This window comes from Cygnus olor, chromosome Z, assembly GCF_009769625.2.
Source record: "Cygnus olor isolate bCygOlo1 chromosome Z, bCygOlo1.pri.v2, whole genome shotgun sequence".
NCBI lineage: Eukaryota > Metazoa > Chordata > Aves > Anseriformes > Anatidae > Cygnus > Cygnus olor.
Window position 1 is genome coordinate 24,523,244 of NC_049198.1, and position 22,272 is coordinate 24,545,515.

The 22,272-nt window shown below is 40.6% G+C and overlaps 1 protein-coding gene across 1 annotated transcript in view; it reads right to left on the bottom strand.

The window, feature by feature from the left end:
• Positions 1 to 21,428, bottom strand: part of SCAMP1 (secretory carrier membrane protein 1) — a 38,239-nt gene extending 16,811 nt beyond the window's left edge. Inside the window, exons 1-2 of the mRNA XM_040541610.1 lie at positions 21,238 to 21,428; positions 5,575 to 5,652 (exon numbers count right to left, since the gene is read on the bottom strand). Of these exons, the coding sequence (XP_040397544.1) occupies positions 5,575 to 5,652; positions 21,238 to 21,294 (135 nt within the window). The 5' untranslated portion in view covers positions 21,295 to 21,428. The remainder of the gene's footprint in view (positions 1 to 5,574; positions 5,653 to 21,237) is intronic.
• Positions 21,429 to 22,272: the final 844 nt, after the last annotated feature.

A 22,272-nucleotide genomic window follows, 5' to 3' on the forward strand; every position in this document is an offset into this window, starting at 1 on the left:
TAAAACAGTAAACTAGAAAGTTCTTTATACAGTTATTAAAAAGGCACTACACAGCAGAATTCCGCAAGTTCATTTTGCATTAATTTCCAAATACAGAATAAGTACAGGGTTGCACTAATTACTATCTCTGAAGTAAGCTCGATTAAGAATTAAGCTAACTTCATAAAAAAGGTCCAAAACCAATTCCAATCAAAATCCTTATTGGAGTGTTAGCTAGCTTACAGTAGGTTCTTTTACAGTCTCATGTGGTGACGTATTTACAAGTTGTTGCCTTGAAAAATTGTCTAAAATAGCAAAGCACTGCTGTAAAAGATTCACAAGACTCCACCTGGAGCACTGTGTTCAGCTCTTGGGGCTCCCAGCACAAGAACAAGGACCTGTTAAAACAGGTCCAGAGGAGGGCCACAAAGATGATCAAGAGTGCTGGAGCACCTCTCCTATGAGGACAGGCTGAGGGAGTTGGGGCTGTTCAGCCTGGAGAAGAGAAGGCTCTGGGGAGACCTCACTGCGGCCTTTCAGTACCTAAAAGGGGGCCTGCCGGAAAGCTGGGGAGGGACTCTGTCAGGGAGCGTAGGGATAGGACAAGGGGGAATGGCTTTAAACTAAAAGAGGGGGGATTCAGATTAGATGTTAAGAGGAAATTCTTCACTTGGAGGGTGGTGAGGCCCTGGCATAGGCTGCCCAGAGAGGTTTTAGATGCTTCATCCCTGGAGGTGTTCAAGGCCAGGCTGGATGGGGCTTTGGGGAACCTGGTCTGGTGGGAGGTGTCCCTGCCCATGGCAGGGGGTTGGAACTGGGTGATCTTTGAGGTCCCTTCCAAACCAAACCATTCTGTGATGATTCTACATCTCTTCCTTCCCCCTCTCAAATCTAACAGTGCAATCCATCCATCTGGAGCCTGGAAGACTTTGCCCCACATCAAGTGTAACGAAAACTTGAAAACAAAACTTAGCACATGCTAAGTAAATTTGTGCTTAAAGCAGCAAAGTCTGGCTTACTGGCGTATCGAGCCCATGCTCAAGAATTCTGCCCTAATTAAGATATAATTTATTACGCTTAAGAAATGAAACAGATGCACTTATTGATCAGCATACACGGGGCCTTGTTGGGATTGTTGTTACTTTTAATACACGGGATGTTACTTGTTAGAACTAAACAAACGGATTAGATATTATAGATAAAAATCACTGTAAGAACTGTCAAACACTGGAACACGCTGCTAAGTAAGGCCACTGATCCTTGGATTCATTCAAAACTCAGCAGCGTAAGATGCTGAGCAATGTGATATAGTGGCTCACTTTGAACAGGGGGGTGAAGAAAATGACCTCCAGAGGTTTCTTGCAACCTACAACTTGGCACTTATTTTGTCATACTTGTCCAAATGCTATTGATTATTCATTCAAGTATTACTGGGGATTTGGGTAGAGGAGAGAGATACCTGACTGACTTAAAACGTGGGTAAGATTGAGGAGACATTAGCAAAAAGACACATGATCAGCAATTGTCTTTTGTAAGGGTGTAATACTAATTACTCAGACTTGTATTGCAAGAGCTGCAATGACTTAGGGCAAGGAAGCTGGTGAAGGGTCTAGAAAACACGTCTTATGAGGAGCAGCTGAGGGAGCTGGGGTTGTTTAGCCTGGATAAAAGGCGGCTCAGGGGAGACCTTATTGTACTTTAAAACTACCTTAGAGGAGGGTGTACTGAGGTGGGGATCAGGCTCTTCTCCCATGCACCAAGTAATAAGACAAAGGCAAATGGCCTCAAGTTGTACCAGGGAAGGTATAGATTGGATATTAGGAGACATGTCTTTACTAAAAGGGTTGTGAGGCATTGGAATAGGCTGTCCCTGGAGATCTTCAAGGAATGTGTAGATGTAGAACTTAGTAGTATGGTTTAGTGAGGGACTTGTCAGAACTAGGTTAAAGGTTGGACTGTATGATCTCAGAGGTCTTCTCCAACCTTAATGATTCTGTGACCTCTGGACATCACTGGATACTATCACATCTTAACATCATACACAACTGACAACTGTTCAGGGGAACTGAGTAAACCATTTTTAGAGATCCTACTTCACAGATCCATGGTCTTTGACCCTCGCAGCCAGAGGCTACAAGGTACTAATACCCTGAAATTCAACCAGCCCCGCTGTACAGCACCCCTTTCTGTCCCTATCCCAAATGGGGCTTCTTGCACAGATCTTTTTATTTCACCGCTTTGCTGTCAAAGCTGTAATGGACAAAGAAGGAAATCAATATAACCTTTCCTTTGAAGGGAAGAGGCTGGCCAAAGATAATTGCCAAAGACATTCTCGTGAACAGATCTCCTCGGACGCATGAAGTAGTGTACTTACCAGTGGGGGAGAGTTAGAGGGGAGGTGAGGGAGGAGGCTTTGAAAAGAAATCAGGTGTAACTATCTAAATGATCAATCTGTTTTTACATTCAAACTTCATACAAACATTATACACAAATTCACTGTCCAGATGCAAGACAGAAGAAGGGGAGCTATACTGGAATTTACTGAAAAATATGCCTCTAATTAATAATCAAAAAATAGAAAAACATGTCTAATGATTTTTTGTCAATTTTTTAATACATCAATTTGAAAGTGCACGTTACATGCATTAATGTGTCCATGCATGTTATATGCACACAAAGCTCAAAGTACAAGTTCAACATGCACCAGCAAAACTTGTAGAAGCAAGAAGGGATTAAAAGCCTCTTTTAACAGTAAAAAAAAAAAAAAAAGCTTCTCTTTAACAGTAGTTTCATTAAATGATAAAGCAGAAATAATAATTGCCAAATTTCCTCTGTTCCTTGTTTTCAGAAACATAACAAAAGACAAAAAGTCCTCTCCATGGTGACTGCTAGAGACTGAAGATGCAAGATATTTAATATGACATTTACATTATTCATTTAAAATTGTTTGATTTAACAATCAGAAATAAGATGGGATTTGAAATTTGATACGAGAACAAAAAAAGACTCCAGATTTCTCACGTCAGATATCAAGTAGGTGACACTTGAGACTTAAAATCTATGCCAACTCACTTTCCTCATTATCGCTGAAGTATTATTTTCCTTCTATATTTCCCCCTTCGGGTTTAAAGGATGAGAGTTGACAGAGAAAAGGGAAAGGCACTGACAAGCTGGAAAAAAAAAAAAGAAAAAGAAATTCTGATTTTTTTTTCCTGTCCTATCTTGATAACCAAGAAAGGATTGATAGCAAGCACCTCCCTTGGCAAAGGGAGAATGCAACTGAGCTAATATTGCCAGTGTCAGTAGTCAGAATTTTGAGTCACTTCCTCACAGGAAAAACAGCAACAACAACAAAAAAATCCATATTTATGTTTGCATTTGCAATGGAGAAATGTGTACCATCCGCCATGTTTTATTAACTTGAGTTTGGAGGGAAGGGAGAGTAAGAGTAATAAATACTGTGTTAGTGTTATACAGTAAGACACCATCTTACCACTAGCTAAGATATACAGAAAATTTTGGGTTTATAGCTGCAGCATACCATTCTCAGCTTCCCTAAAGGCTTGAACTGTGCATTGTTACTTACACTGAAACATAAATATCATTTCAACTCACGCAAGCCAGTGATTCTCAAATTAAAGAGCACAGAAATCTACGGGGCATGTTTTGCTACTACCAACCTAAGTCCTTTCTTAGGCACTTTTCACAAGTGCCACTATGATTTTCAAATATTAGAATTGGGATTACCCTCATAAAACTGCTTAAGATGGATAATCTTTGCAGCAAAGATAGAACATGGCACAGCAGCAAATCAAAGCCCCCAGAAACCGTCTGGATGTTCTTACTGTGTGTTTTGAGTGCTGCTTAGAGCAGTTTCTAACCCTACTCTAACAGACATGATAATCCTTCAAGTCTAGCATTCACAAACACTGCTTTCCTATTTCTGTTCATCTGATCTTTAGAGGCATTCACTTCCACTGTCTCTTCTCCTATTCCAGTTACATGCATTTATACATGCACTGTATGCCCTTCTCTTGTACACAAAGGTGGTAAGAGAAGACAGGTGACCACCATGGTGTTATAAGCATATCCTCAGCTATCAAAAATCATTCATGCAAATGCTTATCACTTTGGAATAAATAATTACAAGAAACAGAAAGGAAGGTAAGGGAAGGATCATCTAAAGACATGATTACTACTGCACTCATAGTTGAATATACACTTCACTGAAAAGCCCTGCACAAGAAAATCTGCTAAAAACTCTCTTCTTTCTTTGCAGAAAGCGAGCTGCTCATTCAACAGACAGTTTAAATAAGTTTGGTAACATCTCGGATTATTGACATGAATGTAGCACATATTTACCGTATCTGAACACTGACTTCAAGATTTCCCTTCCATACTTCCAATTTTTTATTTGAGTGACATCTCTAATGAGCCATTAGAATTTTTTACATGTACTGCAATGAGCCATTAGAATTTTTTACATGTACTGCTGACTGTCTGAAGCCAGATGACCTCAACCATATACTTCAGTTTTCCTTTTCCCACACAGCCACATGTTGAAAAACATAAACAATAAACCAAGTCCAAGCATCTCTATAATTTTTTTAAACAAAATATACTGTCTTTATGACTTACGGTCTGTTCAAAGCAATTTTGAAAATTTTCAAGCTAAAAAAATAATACAAATTGTGATATTGTGAGTTAGGAGAAAAAAATCTGGACTTATTTAATATTGCTGCTTGTTGTAAATATGCTGCCTTTAAGAGCTGATCCAAGACATGCCTGAAAAAAGGGTGCTTCCAGTAAGGAACTATAACAGTATATGAAGCCATACCACAGCACTGCAAAGACTTAAATAGAAACATTCACTATCAGCACATTCAATATCTGTCATAGGAAGCATAAGCATATGTTTGAAAAATACAGTATTTGACTGCTGGAAGTTATATGGACAGACAGTACTCATCCATAGATTTTGCAGATCTTGCACAAGATCTTCACTATCAAAACTAACCACTGAGAAGTGTTACAGCACAAATTTTCCATTTCATTCTTCGTATTTTTCCCCCAAGAGCAAAAATGAACACAAAGTAAATAAAAAATATACAAATCAGAAGCAAAAGCCAACTGTGTTTCTACGACATAAATTACTCCTTTTAGTACAATATGACTATTCATAGTCTCTGAACTGTTACTTAAAGTAATGTTTTTCTTACTCTGAACAGAACTTTTAGTCAAATGGAAATCAAAACCAAGGTACTTCCTTGGTGTGCCACACTCACATGCTATAAAACTCAGAAAAGCATAAAGTACAGACTACCAAAAGTCTTACTGAATAGGGGAAAAATACAATTTTGTTTTAGCCCCCTTTTAGGAAGAGGTAGGTTCTTTAAGAGATCAAAGTTCACTTAAGTCAGTAAATCTACAGAATCCTCTGAATGCTTTTGGGGAATATCTGTCCTTACAGATTTTCCATTATCTCTAGCTAACCCTTCACGTATTTTACAAAGTCAGTTCCAAACTCTGAAAACAATATCCAACAAATCTTACCTAAAAAGTTTAACAGCATACTTAAGAAATAAATATGCTTACTGTTCTTGAATCAGAGAAAGGATTGTACTCATCTAGTCCTGGGGGAACATTTCTTGTGACTTGTGTAACAGAAGGATCCTAGAAGAGAAAACAGTTCCGTAAATGTATGGACATGTATATAAGCAAGCAGCCAACGCTGAAATCATCATATCATAGAAAACTCAGCTTTTGCTTTAATCTTAAAAAAAAAAAAAAAAGGTTTGTTTCATCAAGAAAGTCTGTAAATATCCACCTCTTCCTCTGTGCCTGAAATGGCATCATTCCAACCCAAGCTTCTTAAAAGTCTAGATTAACACACAAACTCCATCTATTATACATTTATAAGGAAGAAAGTTCTCAACAGAGAAGGGAAAAAAACTGTATGCTGCTATTTTGACCACTGTTCTTCACAACTATACACCCAACAAAGACCACTACAGAAGAAAGAACTTGCTTTAACTTTTGGTATTCCCTACCCAGAAGTCCCTCGAAAACCTTTGTGAATAGGGAAAGCATTTCAAAAAGTGAAGCCGAGGAAACAATGCCCCACAATGCCAAAAAGTACCTCTGGTTGAGCTTCTACCTAAACTGGTAAAATTAAGAAGAATGTACATTTTTTTCCTCCAATGAACTATACAAGAAGGAACACTCTAAGGTTTAGCTCGGCTAAGCAACTTCAGGAGTTAAACATTTCTGTGGTAGAAGCAGGTAGCCTTGGTTCTGTAGAAGTACCTGCTATCATAGAACAGACAAATTTCATATGAATAAAAATTGCACTTATTCCATATGGTGCCTGGTTCCACACACGTAGTTTCTGTGGTTCAGCTTAAGGTTTTCTGTATCTTCAGAACAGAAGAATGAATGAACAGAGGGATTTTTTTTTTTATTTACAAAATCCACTTAGTCTATAGGGTTAGTTACATTTCTGTTCATAGAAATATAGAAAAGTGTGTAATATTTCACATGTATAGAAAATACACAGAATAGCTTTAGATACACTATTTCCTTATTTATAACATGTACAGATAAATATTTTGATGATTTCCATAGTCTTCCTATGTGAAGTCCGGGAACTTCACCGGACTGCCACAACTTCTCCAACATGATGGCCAGTGACTTAGCAACTACATCCGCCAGCTCATCCAGGATCCAGAGATGCATCTGATCAGGTCCCATGAACTTGTGCACCTTCAGGTTCCTGAGATGGTCTTGAACCTGATTTTCTCCTACACTGGGTGGTTCTTCATTCTCCCAGTCTTGTGTGGCTGGTGCTCTTGCTGGTGAAGACTGAGGCAAAAAGAGTCACTGAGTACCTCAGCCTTCTCCATATCCTGGATAGCCAGGTCTCCCCTTTTCTTCCAGAGAGGGCCCACAACTTCCCTAGTCTTCCTTTTATCACTGATGTACATACAGAAGCCTTTGGTGTTGCCCTTGATATTCCTGGCCAAATTTAATTCTAAAAGGGCTTTGGCTTTCCTAATCTGATCCCGGGCTGCCCGAACAACTTCTCTGTACTCCTCCCAGGCTATCTGTCTTCACTTCCACCCTCTTTAGGCCTCCTTTTTTTTCTGAGTTTGGCTAGGAGCTCCTTGTTCACCCATGCAGGCCTCCTAGTATTTTTGTCCAACTTCCTCTTTGTTGGGATGCATCACTCCTGAGTTTGCAGGCGGTGATCCTTGAATATTAGCCAGCTTTCTTGGGCCCCTCTTCTCTCCAGGGCTTTGTCCCATGGTACTCTACCAAGAAGATGCCTGAAGAGGCCAAAATCTAGTTGACTGTGCTCCCTGCTTGCTGCCCTCAGGATCCTGAAATGCACCATGTTATGGTCACTGCAGCCAAGGCTGCCCTTGAGTTTCACATTCCCCACCAGGCCCTCCCTGTTGGTGAGAAGGAGGTCCAGCACAGCACCTCTCCTTGTTGGCTCCTCTATCACTTGAAGAAGGAAGTTGTCATCAGCGCAATACAGGACCTCCTAGAATTGCACTGATGACAGTGCAACAGGAACCTCCTGGATTGCCTATGCCCTGCTGTGCTGCCTCTCCAACAACTATCAGGGTGGCTGAAGTCCTCCATAAAAACCAGGGCTTGTGAATGCGAGGCTGCTGCTGTGTGTCTATAGAGGGCCTCACCTGCTTGTTCTTCCTGGTCAGGTGGCCTGTAGCAGGCCCCCACTACAATGTCCCCTGTCCCTGCCCTCCCTGTAATGCTGACCCACAAGCCCTGTCAGCTCCTCATCCATCCCCAGCACTCCAGCTTCTCATTGACACAGCCCCCCTCCTCCTCTCCCCTAGCTGTCCTTCCTAAAGAGCCTGTATCCTTCTCTTACAACATTACAGTCATGGGGGCATTCCCACCATGTCTTCAGAATGCCATGATACCAAATACAGCAAAGGAGAGCAAATATTTCACAAGCTGTAGCCACAAATTTATTAAAATGTAAGGCAATTTAAAAACTTCAGCTATTAAAATGCTCGAGGCAAGGAGAACATTGCTTCAAAAATCTAAAAACTTTGTTGCATATTTTAATTGTATTCATGTGCGTATGTACACATAAAAACTAGCCTTTCTGCTTATGTAAAATGCTAGCATTTTTGGCTAAAGCACACATTTAGCTGGAAAGCAGTATTTTAAAAGTGACTGAACACAAATCAACCTCTCCTTAAATGAATACAAAGCAAAGTTAAATGCATTTAAAAATCAGCTTCCCTGCATTTGACTTACACAATAGTTAGTGATTTCAACAAAGCAACCTTGGTGACAGTCTCCCCAACAAGTCAGCCATATTTTCCATTTCCATCCTAGACTTGAATGCACTGGTTAAACTAAAACCTCATGAGGTTTTACATAGACTGACGGAGTATCTTCTTGTCACATATATTTTATTGAAGGACTGGCATAAAATATTGTGCAGATGAACAATAAAAATAAGAGAAAGCTGGGGGTGGGGGATATTTGCTCTTTAAATTTGACTACAAATCATTTGAAACATTCAATTAAAAGATCATAATAAATAAGAGAAAGAATGAAATCTGACACTTGAATTAGGCACTAATTTACTAGAGTTGCCAGTATAAGATCAGTAAAGATGAATTTCTTAAAACAAAGTTAACACAAATAAGACAATTGCATAATTCAAAACACAGCACTGTAAAAAGTTTTATACATCTGAAAACTTTCACCTTACTGTGATGGTGTATCTTACCCAAGCAAGTTGCTCACTCCCTCCCCAGTGGGATGGGGAAGAGAACCAGATGGGCAAAAGCAAGTAGAACAATTAAAACTAAAACGTGGGTGTTGAGATAAAGACAGTTTAAGTGGAGGAAGGGACAGGGTGGGCATACGCAGGAGGAATAACAAAACACACAAGTGATACAAGGGCAATTACTCACCATCTTCCACCAGCAGACAGATGCCCAGCCAGTCTCTAAGCAACAGTAATTTTGGATTCCTCTCCCCATATTATTACTGGGCATGATATTACAGGGCACAGAATACCAATTTGGTAAAGGAAGGTCAGATGTCCCAGCTGTGTCTCCTCCCAGACTCTTGCTCACCCCAGACTACTCTCAGGGGCAAAAGCAGAGTGAGAAACAGAGAAGGCCATCATGGTGTGCAAGCACATTTCAGCAATAGCTGAAACACTGGCACACTATAAACAGTGTTCTGATCAAAAAACTAAAACAGCACCATACAAGTTGACTATGAAAAGTAACTCCATCTTAGCCAGACCTAGTACACTTATTCTAGCCTTTAAACTACAGTGTGAATTAAGAGAGAATAAAATGCTCTAATGTTTATTCATGCTTTCTGAATTGTATTTCTTCCACACATTCTCTCAAATTATTTCCTCTTCCATACATAAAAATGTTCTAGTTCGTATGAAACTATTGATAGCTAACCACCGGCCATAAAAAGTCAAATAGCAGTTAGTTGCTTAAAAAGCAAACTTCAGCACTCCTGTGCTTCACTGGTGCATTACTAACCAAATAACTCAGCCCAATTGTGCCCATGAAGAATGCAATTATTTGAATAACTGGAATATCACAGACCCAAGAGACAACCACTCAACAGCAGCAAATTTCCAAAAAGCAGGAAAGAGTGGTCAAGTCAAATTCAGAAAAGCAGTCTACATTTGCAAATAGGATATGCAAACAATAATAAATATCTGATAAAAGAAAGCCTTTCTTCTCCAAGTGTTTCAGGGAAGAGTTCGGAAAAAAGCTTCTTAGATCTCTTCACGTACTGCTTATGACATTCTATGTTGACTTGTAAGAATGACAGGAAATTGATGCTGAGCTAAACAAGCTTACTACATCAAAAGTTTTAGTTTTAGAAATAAGTTGTAGAATTAAATACACATTGTAAGTACAAAAAACCCTCTATCAGAAGTCCATTCTCCTTTTGAATTAACAATTGCCATACTTCTGCCAAATACTGCCATTGTTTGCAGAATTAGCAGTAGCTCTGAAAAAGAAACACTGAATGACCCCAAGGACATTCAGCATCAGCAGCTCCATATAGAAGTTTCACTACGCGGTAAAAAAACTGCAAAAATTATTATAGTTCTATTGAAATACACAAATTGAACACTGTCATGCCAGAAGCATTCAAATTCTGCTCTCATAAAACCTCAGTCTGGACTTTCAGTAGAAGTTCATGGGCTGGTATCTTCCACAAGCTGGAAGACATAAGCAGAAGTAAAACAGAGCTTACAGTGAAAAAAAAAAGTATCTCTCAGGTGAGAGAGGCAAGTACTAGCATGGAGAGAACCGCCTCTCTCCTATACTTACTGACATCTGCAATGCTAGGAAAACCTGCCCCTGTAGAAAGAAACTCTTCATAGTCTGGACACTCAAGTGTAAGCTGCTAGAGTCTTAATTGTTCCGAACACTTACAATGCAGTGAAGAACTGATGCCAACATGAGCTACACTTCATATTTCAAAACTCTTAGAATATTCTGAAAAGATTAGACCTGACATTCCAAAGAACATGCAGATTTACTGTGCACCTTCTTACCTTTCACTCACTGCATCTCACTTCAAAAACAGAGCTAATGCCAACTCATCTAGATGCAATGAGAAAACTGTGAAACACCTGTACTCATTGCTGCAGAGTAATAAAAGATTTAACTTAGCAGTTTATCAAGGTTTGAATAATGAACAATGAACAATAAACATCTGCAGAATGACATACTCAGAGAGTGACATTTAAATGAGTGCTATCAAATTTGTACATTCCATGACACATGTATCCTTGTGGTTAAAGAGAAAGTAGACAGAACCAGAATATTCTACGTGAATAAGTAAATCTAAGATGGCATAACTTATTGTTCTATAATCTATATTCTACCTGGATAAAATGTTAAAATGCACTATTTTTTGAGCTATTTGTGTTCATTAATATTAAGAAACAGGAAAAAAAAAAGCTCTAAAGATAGGTTCCAATAGATAATACACAAACCAGCAGTATGACTGGAACCACAAAGCATCCAGAGACCTTAATCACTTATCCTGCATGATTTCAGTGATAAAGAATTGGGTTACCCCCAGAAAATGCACAAGATGGAGTTTCTGGGACCAACTTTAAATATCGGATGTCAGCCACTGAACTGGGCGACTACAGAGTGCCTAGTCCAATCCCAGACTGAGAAGGCTATGTTCTGGTGGACTACTATTTCTGCCCCAAAACAGACCTGCCCTTCCACTAACTCCTTGCCACAACCCAGTTTTCCTCAGCCACCCAGCCAGCCCCTGCCCCTTACAGCAAGGAACCCTGTAATTCATCTTGCTTACTCATATTTTTGTTCCCTCTTTTCACTTCATACCTCTTTCTCCAGTCTTATCTCACTGAAGCTCCTATCAGTTCAGCACCTTGAGCTGAACTGGCATCTTTTATTTAACTGTTAGTCATACCAATCAGGGAGCAGAATTTAAGAACAGCGCACTGTTCATACCCAGATACCGTAGCTATTGGTGGTGCATTAGAGTTACACAGGTGACATCTCAGTCACACACTTCAGATGACATTTTCAAGATCTGAATTAGTTTACAAGACTAAAGTTTTAAGAAATCAGCACAACCTAATTGACTGTTTTCCATGTTAACTTTCATTGTACCTCCTTCTTTTAGTCTCTCTCCCACAACATCCACCTCAAAAGCAAAGATTAGAATCACTTTATTTGAAAGTCAAGAAGCACCCCAGTATTTACATCAAGAATGGAGAAGTCAGAAAAAAAATAAAAGCAAATAAAACCACAACACATCTGTCTCACATTGGCATGAGCACCTATAGAACTGTTAAGAACGTTCCCTGTACTAGGTTGACAAATTACACTCACATCATTCAGGCACAGATAAAATTAACTGAATATCCAGTAAACACAGAGGGTATATAAAACCAACTAATGACAAGTTAATGAAAAAAAAAGGAGGGAATGTAGCCTGAGCCACCCCCCACCCTTAGTCAGGGAGCATGTGGCTGAAATGGTGCAGAACAATCCATTCCATGCAAGTTTTTATAGCTTTAAAAAAAAATAAATCAAATTAAAGGGAACAGAGACCTCTGTTGTCTAGGAGACCAAAACTAGTCATCAGCTAACAGTTTTCATTAATACAGAACAGACTAACAAATTAAAGACTAAAGAACTAGATAAATCTGTAATGACTCTTTGTAATACCGTTCACTGGGAATCGCTCCAGCATTGTTCCACCATGACTAAGATGGTTTATAGCACACATGGCATGAAAATGTTCTGAACAATGCCACCAGCGAAGTTTACATTGTTACCTGTGACTTTCATTTCTTTTAAGCTGGTCAGTTGAGAACCAGGAATCCTCTACCCCTTAAGGTGTCCTTCAAATTGATAAAAAAAAAAAAAAGGCTGAACAACAATATAAAAATTTTGAGAAGGTGTACTTCAGCTTCCTTTCTCCCCCCCCCTTAATGGAACTAAATGAGTGACGATATATGGTATATGATATATGACAATAAATGAGATAAGAACCAGCAAGGTACACATAATGTTTAATTTAGTTCAGTATGGTTTGCTTCCAAGGAAGTAGAAACAACTTTTCATTGCAGAGGTCAAGAAACAGAGTTAATAAACACTCGTTCAAACCACCGATTTGGATAGGGATTACAATGGTTTTACAACACATCAGCAACTGAAAACAAGAATTTCAAATTAAAATTGCATAACCTAAATAGAGAAAAAATAGAGAAAAAGAGGAAAATAGAGAAAAACTGCAGGAAACAATAGGGATAAATGCATAAAATACTTTTATTACAAAAAGAACAGGGGCAGGAAAGGCAACTACTTCAAAAACAGGATAGCAAGGTAATTCTTAACACCAGTTGACGAGGACAAGTAAACAAGACAACTAAATATCTTTCAAGATTTGGATCACATTACCAGGAGTGTCCTAGATCAAAAGAATATACTAATTATGTTGTTTGGGAAAACAGATAACACTGGATTTGCAAGTGACAGGTTTTTATTATTTTTTTCAATTTACATAGGTATCATAGGGCAGCATGAAAAATAATATCTATGTAAACTGACAGAAGTATGCCTAGTTAGACTTTGAAAAAAAAAAAAGAAAAAAGATTAAGGAGAAACAATCCACTATGAACACACAAGCAGATTTTGAAAGAGGATTAAATATTTTTGGTGAATGAAGTCAGAACAAGAAAATATGGAAAACAATTCATTGGTAAAATAGCTCCTCAAGTACAGCTGAGGGAAGAATAAGCTGTTGTAGGCAATTCTAGAAGTCTTCATTTTTGGCCTTAGTTCAGCTTAAGTTCAAGGAAGAATGATCTCTCAATGACAAGAGTGGTTTCAATCCACGTTGAGAAAACAGCTCCCCTCATCACAAAAACCCTTTCAAGATGAAGCCCGATTATATCAATCCTATCATCTTCCTTGAAAACATTAGTCACTGGCTACCCTTCAGCTCTACCACCATATAGTTTTTGTCCCTTGCTTCAAGATCCTCACAAATAACTTCATCGTACCTGCTTTAACAGTCACTGACTCTATCCAGCTTTTACTGTGCCAACTTTTACCATCCTATAATCACATTCACCTAGCTATGCGTTTTCCCGTTTGCTTTTTATGCTTGGAGGGAGGTTCCCAGAGAGCAAAAGAGATATAGCCCCAGTTTTATCCTCCTAACTACTCAACATGCTCAGCAAAGGTAACTTCAGAAAATTATTGACTGCTTACAGACTAGAAGCAAAAGATGGAAGTCTAGCGGGACTAAAGCCAAACTGGTAAATCCACGCTAGGGAAGTCATGAGATTAGATCCATAAATCTAGCAAAGTCAATCTTTACTGACTAGGATGTCTTATCTGTAATTCTCCTACTGAAAGGCTGCTCCAGTATTTCAATCCCATAGATAAGAACCCCTCTCCAAGCCTTAGTCTAAATTTACTACTGATGAGTTACACCTGTCTTCAAGTATGATATAGACTTTCACAATAGTTTAGGTCCATCTCCCATCACTGTGTCCCCAATGAAATTACCTTATAGCTTGTGTTTTGCTGCATGAAAAGGATAAACTCTTTTAATTTCAAGATAGGCTTTCTGTTTATTATCACAAATTATTTCCTATACCCACTACATATTAGCATTTTCTAAATGTGAATAATAACTAATTATACACATTCTGCTAAGAATTTGTCCAGTTTTATTTGACAGCAACAGCTGCACTTCCTGCTTGCTCTCTGTGGAGTCCTTCCTAAGATGACACCAGAAAGTTAAACAAAGCAACAAAAAATGACTGGAACTTATGTTCATTGGCCTGAGGTTTTTCTGACACCTTGATCAAACAGAACGCTAACCACACCACTCCTCATAAAGGAATGAGTTCCCGAGAGCAATCAAAGCTGCTGCTGTTTCAGTTAAAACTCTCTATATGATATACTTTGCTTTCAGTGTGTCCTCCTGAGTATTCTTGGGGAGATTTCCGACAAAGTTTACCTTCTGACAACAAAATAGGAAGATAACTATATTTGGCCAGCAATGGGTATCAAAGCTTTTTTTCCTCCTCTGTTAACTGTTGGTTCTCAGCTTTTAAATTAAGAACTGAGACTTGGAAAAGAATATAGCCTGCATATGAGAAGTGTGTTTTTCAGACCCATAACAGTGACTACATTCAACCAGATTAAACCTCTAAAATTGCAATCGGCACATGTTCAGTAAAGATTCAGTATAAATCAAACAGAAACTCCCCAAAGACTTCCTCCCTGCTCATGACACAACAAGCTGCACACAGACAAGCTTCGAGAAGCTATTCATGTTTTGATGCAGTATCAAACATTGTTGGTTATTCATGCTTTATTTCTCTCCCTTCATCATTGTCAACTCAAGGAAGATTAAAAAGTTACATGAATTTCACAAACAGCAATTTAGTTGAGATTTGCATGCTTTTCTGTCCTAATTTTACATTAATAGTATGAACAGTTTATATTTAACAATATAAAGGAAGCCTTAATGCCTTGCAGCAAGAATATACATTTTAATCTATGATTAAAAACCACCTACTATGAGAAAGAACTGCCTAGAAGGTAACGCTTGGAGGAATTAATGGCAAGTACAGAAATGGTCTTTATTTTGCCTCTAATAAAGCTGAGTAACCACCAGAACAGTTCTTTGACTATTTCAAGTTTAATATCTCAATCACTGATCAGCCATTTTGCTCCTACCTCCACCAACCCCTCCCAGATGGCATTAAGAGGTTTCCACTATAGCACCACCAGAACACAAATATTAAATAGGATACTGCAAAAGTAGCCAGCTGGGGTTTCTTACACTTGGCTCTCAAGCAGTGCTCACTGTAGGCCACATTAGCTGATAGAAGCAGAGCTCTGAAGGGTTCTGAGCTACTGAGCAAGCCAAATTCCCGACCTCTGAAACCAAGAAGGCCACAGCAGTCCCATCTTGCAATGAAGCATAGGATGCCTAACAGAACACTGTGGTGGTTTTACACTGAGGGCTACCTAAACTCCATCACACTGCTCTCTCACTCCCCCTCTTCAAAGCGGTGGGGAGAAATTACAATAAAAAAGAGCTCAAGGGTTCAGATATGGGTAGGGAGATTACTGACCAATTACTGTCACAGGCAAGACAGACTCAGCATATGGAGATGGATGTAATTTATAGCCTATTACTAAGAGACTAGAGCAGAGAGAAACTAAAAGCAAACTAGACACCTTTCTAGACACCCATCCACCCTCTTCTACCTTCTCCCCCTGAGCGGCATTGGGGAACAGTGTTTGTGGTCAGTCTATTGAACTTCGCCGCCGCCGCTCCTTCATGGTCACTCTCTGACTGCTCCACGTGGGGTCCCTCCCACGGGATGCCGTCCTTCCCGAACTGAGCCTGCGGGGGCTGCCCACAGGCAGCAGCTCTTCAAGAACTGCTCCTGCATGGCTCCATACCACAGGGTCCATCCATCCCCCAGGAGCAAACTGCTCCAGCATGGGTCCCCCACGGGTCGGCAGCAGCTCCCCCCTGAGCCCTTGCTCCTGCGGGGGCTCCTCTCCACGGGCTGCAGCTCCGGCCCGGGGCCTGCTCTCCTGTGGGGGCTCTCCATGGGCCGCAGCCTCCTCCAGGCCACATCCACCTGCTCCACTGGGGGCTCCTCCACGGGCTGCAGCGTGGAGATCTGCTCCATGTGGGACCCATGGGCTGCAGGGGGACAGCCTGCTCCACCAGGGGCCTCTCCACAGGCCGCAGGGGAACTGCTGCTGCCTGCCTGGAGCACCTCCTGCCCTCCTGCTGCACTCACCTCGGGGGCTGCAGGACTGGTTGTCACTCCTCTCTCCCTGCTGCTGTAGCATAGCAGGTTTTTTTCCCTTCCCTCAATCTGCTCTCCCAGAGGCACAAACAACATGACTTACTGGCTTGGCTCTGGCCAGCGGTGGGTCCCTTTAGAGCTGTCTGAAATTGGCCCTTATCTAACATGGGGCAGCTGCGGGACTCTGCTCACAGAGGCCACCCCTGCAGCTCCCTGCTACCGAAACCTTGCCACACGAACACAATACAAGCATCATGTCTCAGCTATTCTCAACACTCTCCCCATCCTCAGCTCTGAAAGGTGTAGCATGTTTCTCTTTGTAATGTTGAAGCCTCTCGATATATAGTGCAAAACTAATACTAATGCAATACTTTCTCACACTTCACTGACATTTTGAAAAGTATGCAGCTATAACTGATATTTAATAACTATTAACACACATTACAGTTTTAATAGATTATGGTGCAGTAAAAGCATTGAAGTACCCTCCTGAAAACTATGTACCATGTAGGGCAGCTAAAGGACACTTTCAACATCATGACTTTCAGCACCAAATTATGCAAGATTTTGAGGAATTTATAAATTTTGAAATCATGAAGGGAATCAGACAATAAAATCAGACAAATTAATTGGGTACATGTTATAATCATCTAAAAGAATGAAAACAAAGTTATGTATGTAGGCACACAACACTTCAAGTAATTAGAGTTCTGATCCCTCAAAAATGATTAGGCCTTCCCTACCTTGCTGCAAGTGTCTATCATTTTAGCTTCACTTGAACAACAGCAGCAAGGTGCAAACTATATAGATTCTGCTGCTATAAAAGGTGGCGTTCGTCAATTCACTGTTACCTTCAGCATCAGACCTTCAGCTTGTACTTCCTGCCAAACCAGACAGAATATTCATTTGTGCTCATGTGAGTCAGATTAAGTGCAATATCCAAATAATCACTGGAACTAGCTCTGTAGTGAAGTTAAGATCTAACATATACTTAGCTGCAGTGACTCAAGTAATCCTGTGACCTCAGTGGTGGCAACTCAGGCGTTTAATGCCATTTTTAGATGTCAGAGCGTTTCAGACATCCACACAAGAAGGGCAGTCATGACATAGCAATGAAAGACCCACTCTTTTTGGAACAACAGCTGGAGGTTAGCCACTGTTTGGATACCCAATCCCACCCAAAATAACTACTTCCGTAATTAACATTCTATACTTTCAAGTGTTTTCATGATTATGTGCTTCCACACTGTAACTGAACAAGACAGAGTATTCCTCATCCACATCACTTAGTAGTTTTTACTTGACCACTCACATTTAAACACAAATATATCTTACTTTTCAGTTCTACCATAACTCCTATTATATCAAATAGCTGTTCAGAGCTCTGATCATACCAGATGAAGTGATAGAATTCATCACAGAACTGAGTTTTGAACTCCACCGTCACTCAGAAGTAACCACATCTGGACTGTTGGACAAACCTTTTGCAGTCTGTCAGCCAGGCCACAAAGGTCTGCCAAATTAATCTCTTTAATTAAAAAAACCAAAGTCTTCTTGTAGTAATAGCATCATTCGCTTTTACAAAAACATATTTTGTAGTAGTTGAGTTGCTCAGTGGTTTCACAGTAAATGAAACTTACACTGGATTTCAAGAACGCAGTTGCAGAACCTTTGCACCTGTATCATCTCCCAAGATAAATGACTACAGCCATGCTCTATCTTACAACATAAAAAAAAAAAAGGCACACCAAGGAGACAACCACACTGGAAAAAGTTTAAGCTGATTTTAGAAATCTATCTATGGTTTGTCAAACAAAATTTATTTCACACCATTTTCATCTCTTCAAGAATAAACTGTCAGAACATCAAGGGCACTCAAGCTCCTCCTACATAGTCAAAACTGTGTCATCACTGAGGACTTGTCTGGTCATCATGGGACTGTCGGATGACCCTAGTTACTTTTGCTGGACCTGATCCTGACGCAAACCTGACTTCCTGGCTTGGCCTCAGGCCTGCCCCCTCACTATGGACTTGTCTGGCACTCTTGACTCCTGGCTGAACACAGCTGCCATCACTGGACCTGCTTTGCACACCCTGTCTGGGTGAGGTGGGGCTCCACCATTTGTCAGTGAGAATGGTGCTAGGTGTGAACGCATGCTCACAACATATGACAAGTGCTTCTCATTGAAGGAAATAAAATAGCTTTCATTATTAGACCATTCTCATTTACGATACTTCAGGTTACACCAAATGTATATTTGTGTATAATGCTGGTACTTCAAATTACAGCAGGATTATCACATTTTCACTTGTATGGAACATGGGTGCACTTTTTTCTGCACAACTGTAACGTGATCTTTTTAATATTAGAATGTTACGCATCTGTGTGTTTCATTACCCCTTGTCTTTCAAATTGTAACATCTCTTGGTTTGGTTGGTACACCATCCAGAGGACAGCTATTTATAGAGGAATACCGTAATACCAAAGGCATATCAGCCTTTGGGTTCAGCTTGAGGTTTTTTGCTTTTTAATGTGGTACTCTTTTAAAATGAGAGGTTAAATAGGCGTCATCTCAAAATCAATGGTGTTTCCTGATCAATCTAAGCAAGCAAATACTTGAAGCAAGAATTTCTGTTCTACAAACCAAATTCATTTCCTTCCAGGAGATATAAAAACAGAAATATAATTTATTTTTATGTTTCCAAAAGAATTAACCACCCAAAACACTAGCAAACTGTATGTTTGTCCATGCCCTCCCCCCCCCCCGAACATTTTTTTTCCCCCACTCAACATCAAGAAAGAACCTCTGCTGAAATCTTTTTACCAAAAGGCATGTGAAAAGTCATAGGAAACCTCACAAGTAGATCACAGACAACTAGTAAAAACAAAATACTTAAAAGAAAGCAGTATCTGTCTTCAACCTTGGCAACAACTCTACCATGTGATGCCCCTCCCTCCTTTCTCTGCCATACAAGTTTGCGATTTTACACAGGCACAGGAAGTGGCTGCAAATGTAAGGAAAAAACTAATCTCTTCATTCATAAAATTATCAAGCACAGACAAATAATACGAATAAATTTGAATAAAGTGTTCAGACTACATGACTTGGGATTGTCAGGGTCCATCTGGAAATACTGGTTCTATGTGTAAAGCATCTTAAAACACAGTCAGGCTAAACTGAAATCCAGACGCACATTAACTTCAACGTTGTCATGCCAACAAGATGACAATCAAGGCTTGGCTCACACACAAGGCCTTCTGCCCCTTGAAGTAAATAAGTGGATGAGTAAAGGTATGCAGCATTACCTTTTGCGGGCAGTGGAATGAGACAAGGTAGCAGGGACTGAAAGAAGTGAAAAAAAAAGCTTCCAAGAAAGAAAAAGCATACAGCTTTCCAAAAAAAAACACTTCTGCAAGTGAGAGAAATCCAGAACTATGTTTAACAGGGAGCTTCAAGTTACAGAGCAGTTGTTTTAGAGTACTTCTATCATGATGCATTACAGATGAGAAACAGAGTGTGGATTTTGCCTAACAGCTACAACAGAAGTCTCTCCCTGAAGAGAAGTGGGAATAAACGATGGCACTTTAAGCAATGTTTTTATACTGTACGTATGGTTGAAGTAGGTCGCTAGCTTAGGTCTCAAAAACACTGCACAGGTCAAGTTACCTGGGCCGATGAGCCATGCAAGGGCAACTACACTGTTTCCATCCCTGTTTCCACTTTGGGTATCTGTACATAACAAATTTGCTATGTATTATTTTCATCACTTCCACAAAAAAGCAAGGAAAAGCGTCACATGTTTTTGTTGCTGAAGACATATTCTAGAACAATGACACCTTTTGGTGCTTGGTGCCAGGAAGTACTTAAAGAACAGTGCTCAAAGCTGTTGGTGCCAGTCCAAACTACCGTTGGTGGCAACCTGAGTGCCTGGGCTGCTGTTCATCCAGAATGCCAACACACTCTGTAAAACATGAAGTGAAAACATGGCGACTAGCCTGATGAATACACTTTACTAAATTTTATATCTATATAAACTAAACTGACAGACAGACTACAACAAATAAATTAGTCAACAATAACACTCCATGCTTCCAGCAGCTGCTTGTACAGAAGTACAGCTGAAATGTGACAGCTCAATTTCTAAACAGCTTAATTATTCCTGCTGACATCCTGAACTCACTGACATATAGTACTTGTATGTTTTAGGTCTCGGCGTGATATAAAAACAAAGTACGAAAGAGTTCAGTCAGATTACTGAAGTAGCTGAAGAAATCTGATGAACTGGATTCAAATAATAAAGGACAGATAAGAAGCGGAAGCATGCAAAGAGGTCAGCTCATCTTGACAGCTGAAGCTAGCACAGTGAGTAAGGAAACAATTCTCAGCTGTAAGCCAGGTCAGTAGTGCAGAGACCAAAAGCTTTAAGAGTACATCGCAACACAGCGTTTTAAAACACAGGGCAGAAATGCCTAGCCTCGGAACCACTTCAGGAATCAAGTAAAGAGGCAGGTGAGCTCGATGGGGGCTGGGAGGAGGCAGGAGAGGGAAAAGAGGGTGAATCGCTGAACTATGTGGGTGACCCAGATAGAAGGAGAGATATTGTAGCATTACACACGCGCGCACCTGCAGACAACAAGCCAGCACCGCAATTTAAGGTTTAAAAAAATAAAAATAAAATTTAAAAAGCACTTGAAAAGCAATTTATATGCTTTCAGCAACAGAACTGAAGATGAAGCAGGGCGACCCTAGCTCGCGACGCGGCTCTCCCCGTCCCCAGGGCTGCCACAAGCGCTGCCCGTGCCCACCGGAGCCGCGCAGCACCCCCGGGGGGCGGCGAGAGGACCCCCCCGGGCCGGGCCGGGCCGTGCCGTGCCTCACCTTGAAGGGGTTGTTGAGGTCCGGGTCGGCGAAGGGGTTGCTGTCGAAGTCCGACATGGCGAGGGCTGCGATCCGCGGCTGGCGGCGGCCCTGGCCCGGCGGCGCCCCCCCCGGCGCTGTCAGCAGCCGCTGCGGCCCGGGCCCGAGCCCGCCCCCTCCGGCACCGAGCGCCGGCCTCCCAAAATGGCCGCCCCGGAGGTGATGTCGCGGGGCGGGGCTGCGCGGGAAGGAGGGAGTGGGGCAGGGGGAGACCATGCACGGCTCGGGGGGGTTCGGGGCCGTGCTGAGGAAGAAGTGGGAGGAGGTGCTGGGAGGACTGGGCGTGTTTTGGTTCACAGATCCTGTCAAAATATGAAATCCTGTATTCTCGACATCAAACAATAACAGCCTGCATCGATGCAACACTTCTAAAACCAGTGAATCTTGAATTCTTTCACATGAATCCTGAATTCCTTCACACACTTTCTAAAGAATTTGCTTAAACCTTTATTAAAATACAAAAAGAGTTTTGAGGCAGGTTAACCTTCAATCTACCAAAAATAAATTGCTGTGAGATGTGATTTCCCCCCCACACACATAACCACAGGCCGACCATGGGGTACACTGTCTAGGGTTTAGTGAAGGCTGACTCAGGATGTTAACAATTTTTTTGTACTTTAATGGCTCTGCGTTCATTACTATCATATATTGCTAATCCCAACCCGATGATGGAAGTCATTGTTATGGCGGTGTGCCATCAGCAAGTCAGGAAAAGTCCTGCATGTACAAGGTAATCGATTTTGTGTGGATCAGTGAAAAAAAAATAATAATAATAATAATAATTGCTGCAAGGTTTGCTGTAATTTATGTAGATGTTTCCCAATTATTTCTGAAGGGCTGTCAGGTATATGATATGCAAATGGGACAAATCATAAAAGCATAGCTTCTAAGGAACAAAACACTTTCAACTTTTTTTTGTTGCTATGAAGTGTAAAATACTTCATGTTTCAAAAAACACAAAGGCAGCTGTTGTACGATCAACAAAAGTACATTACA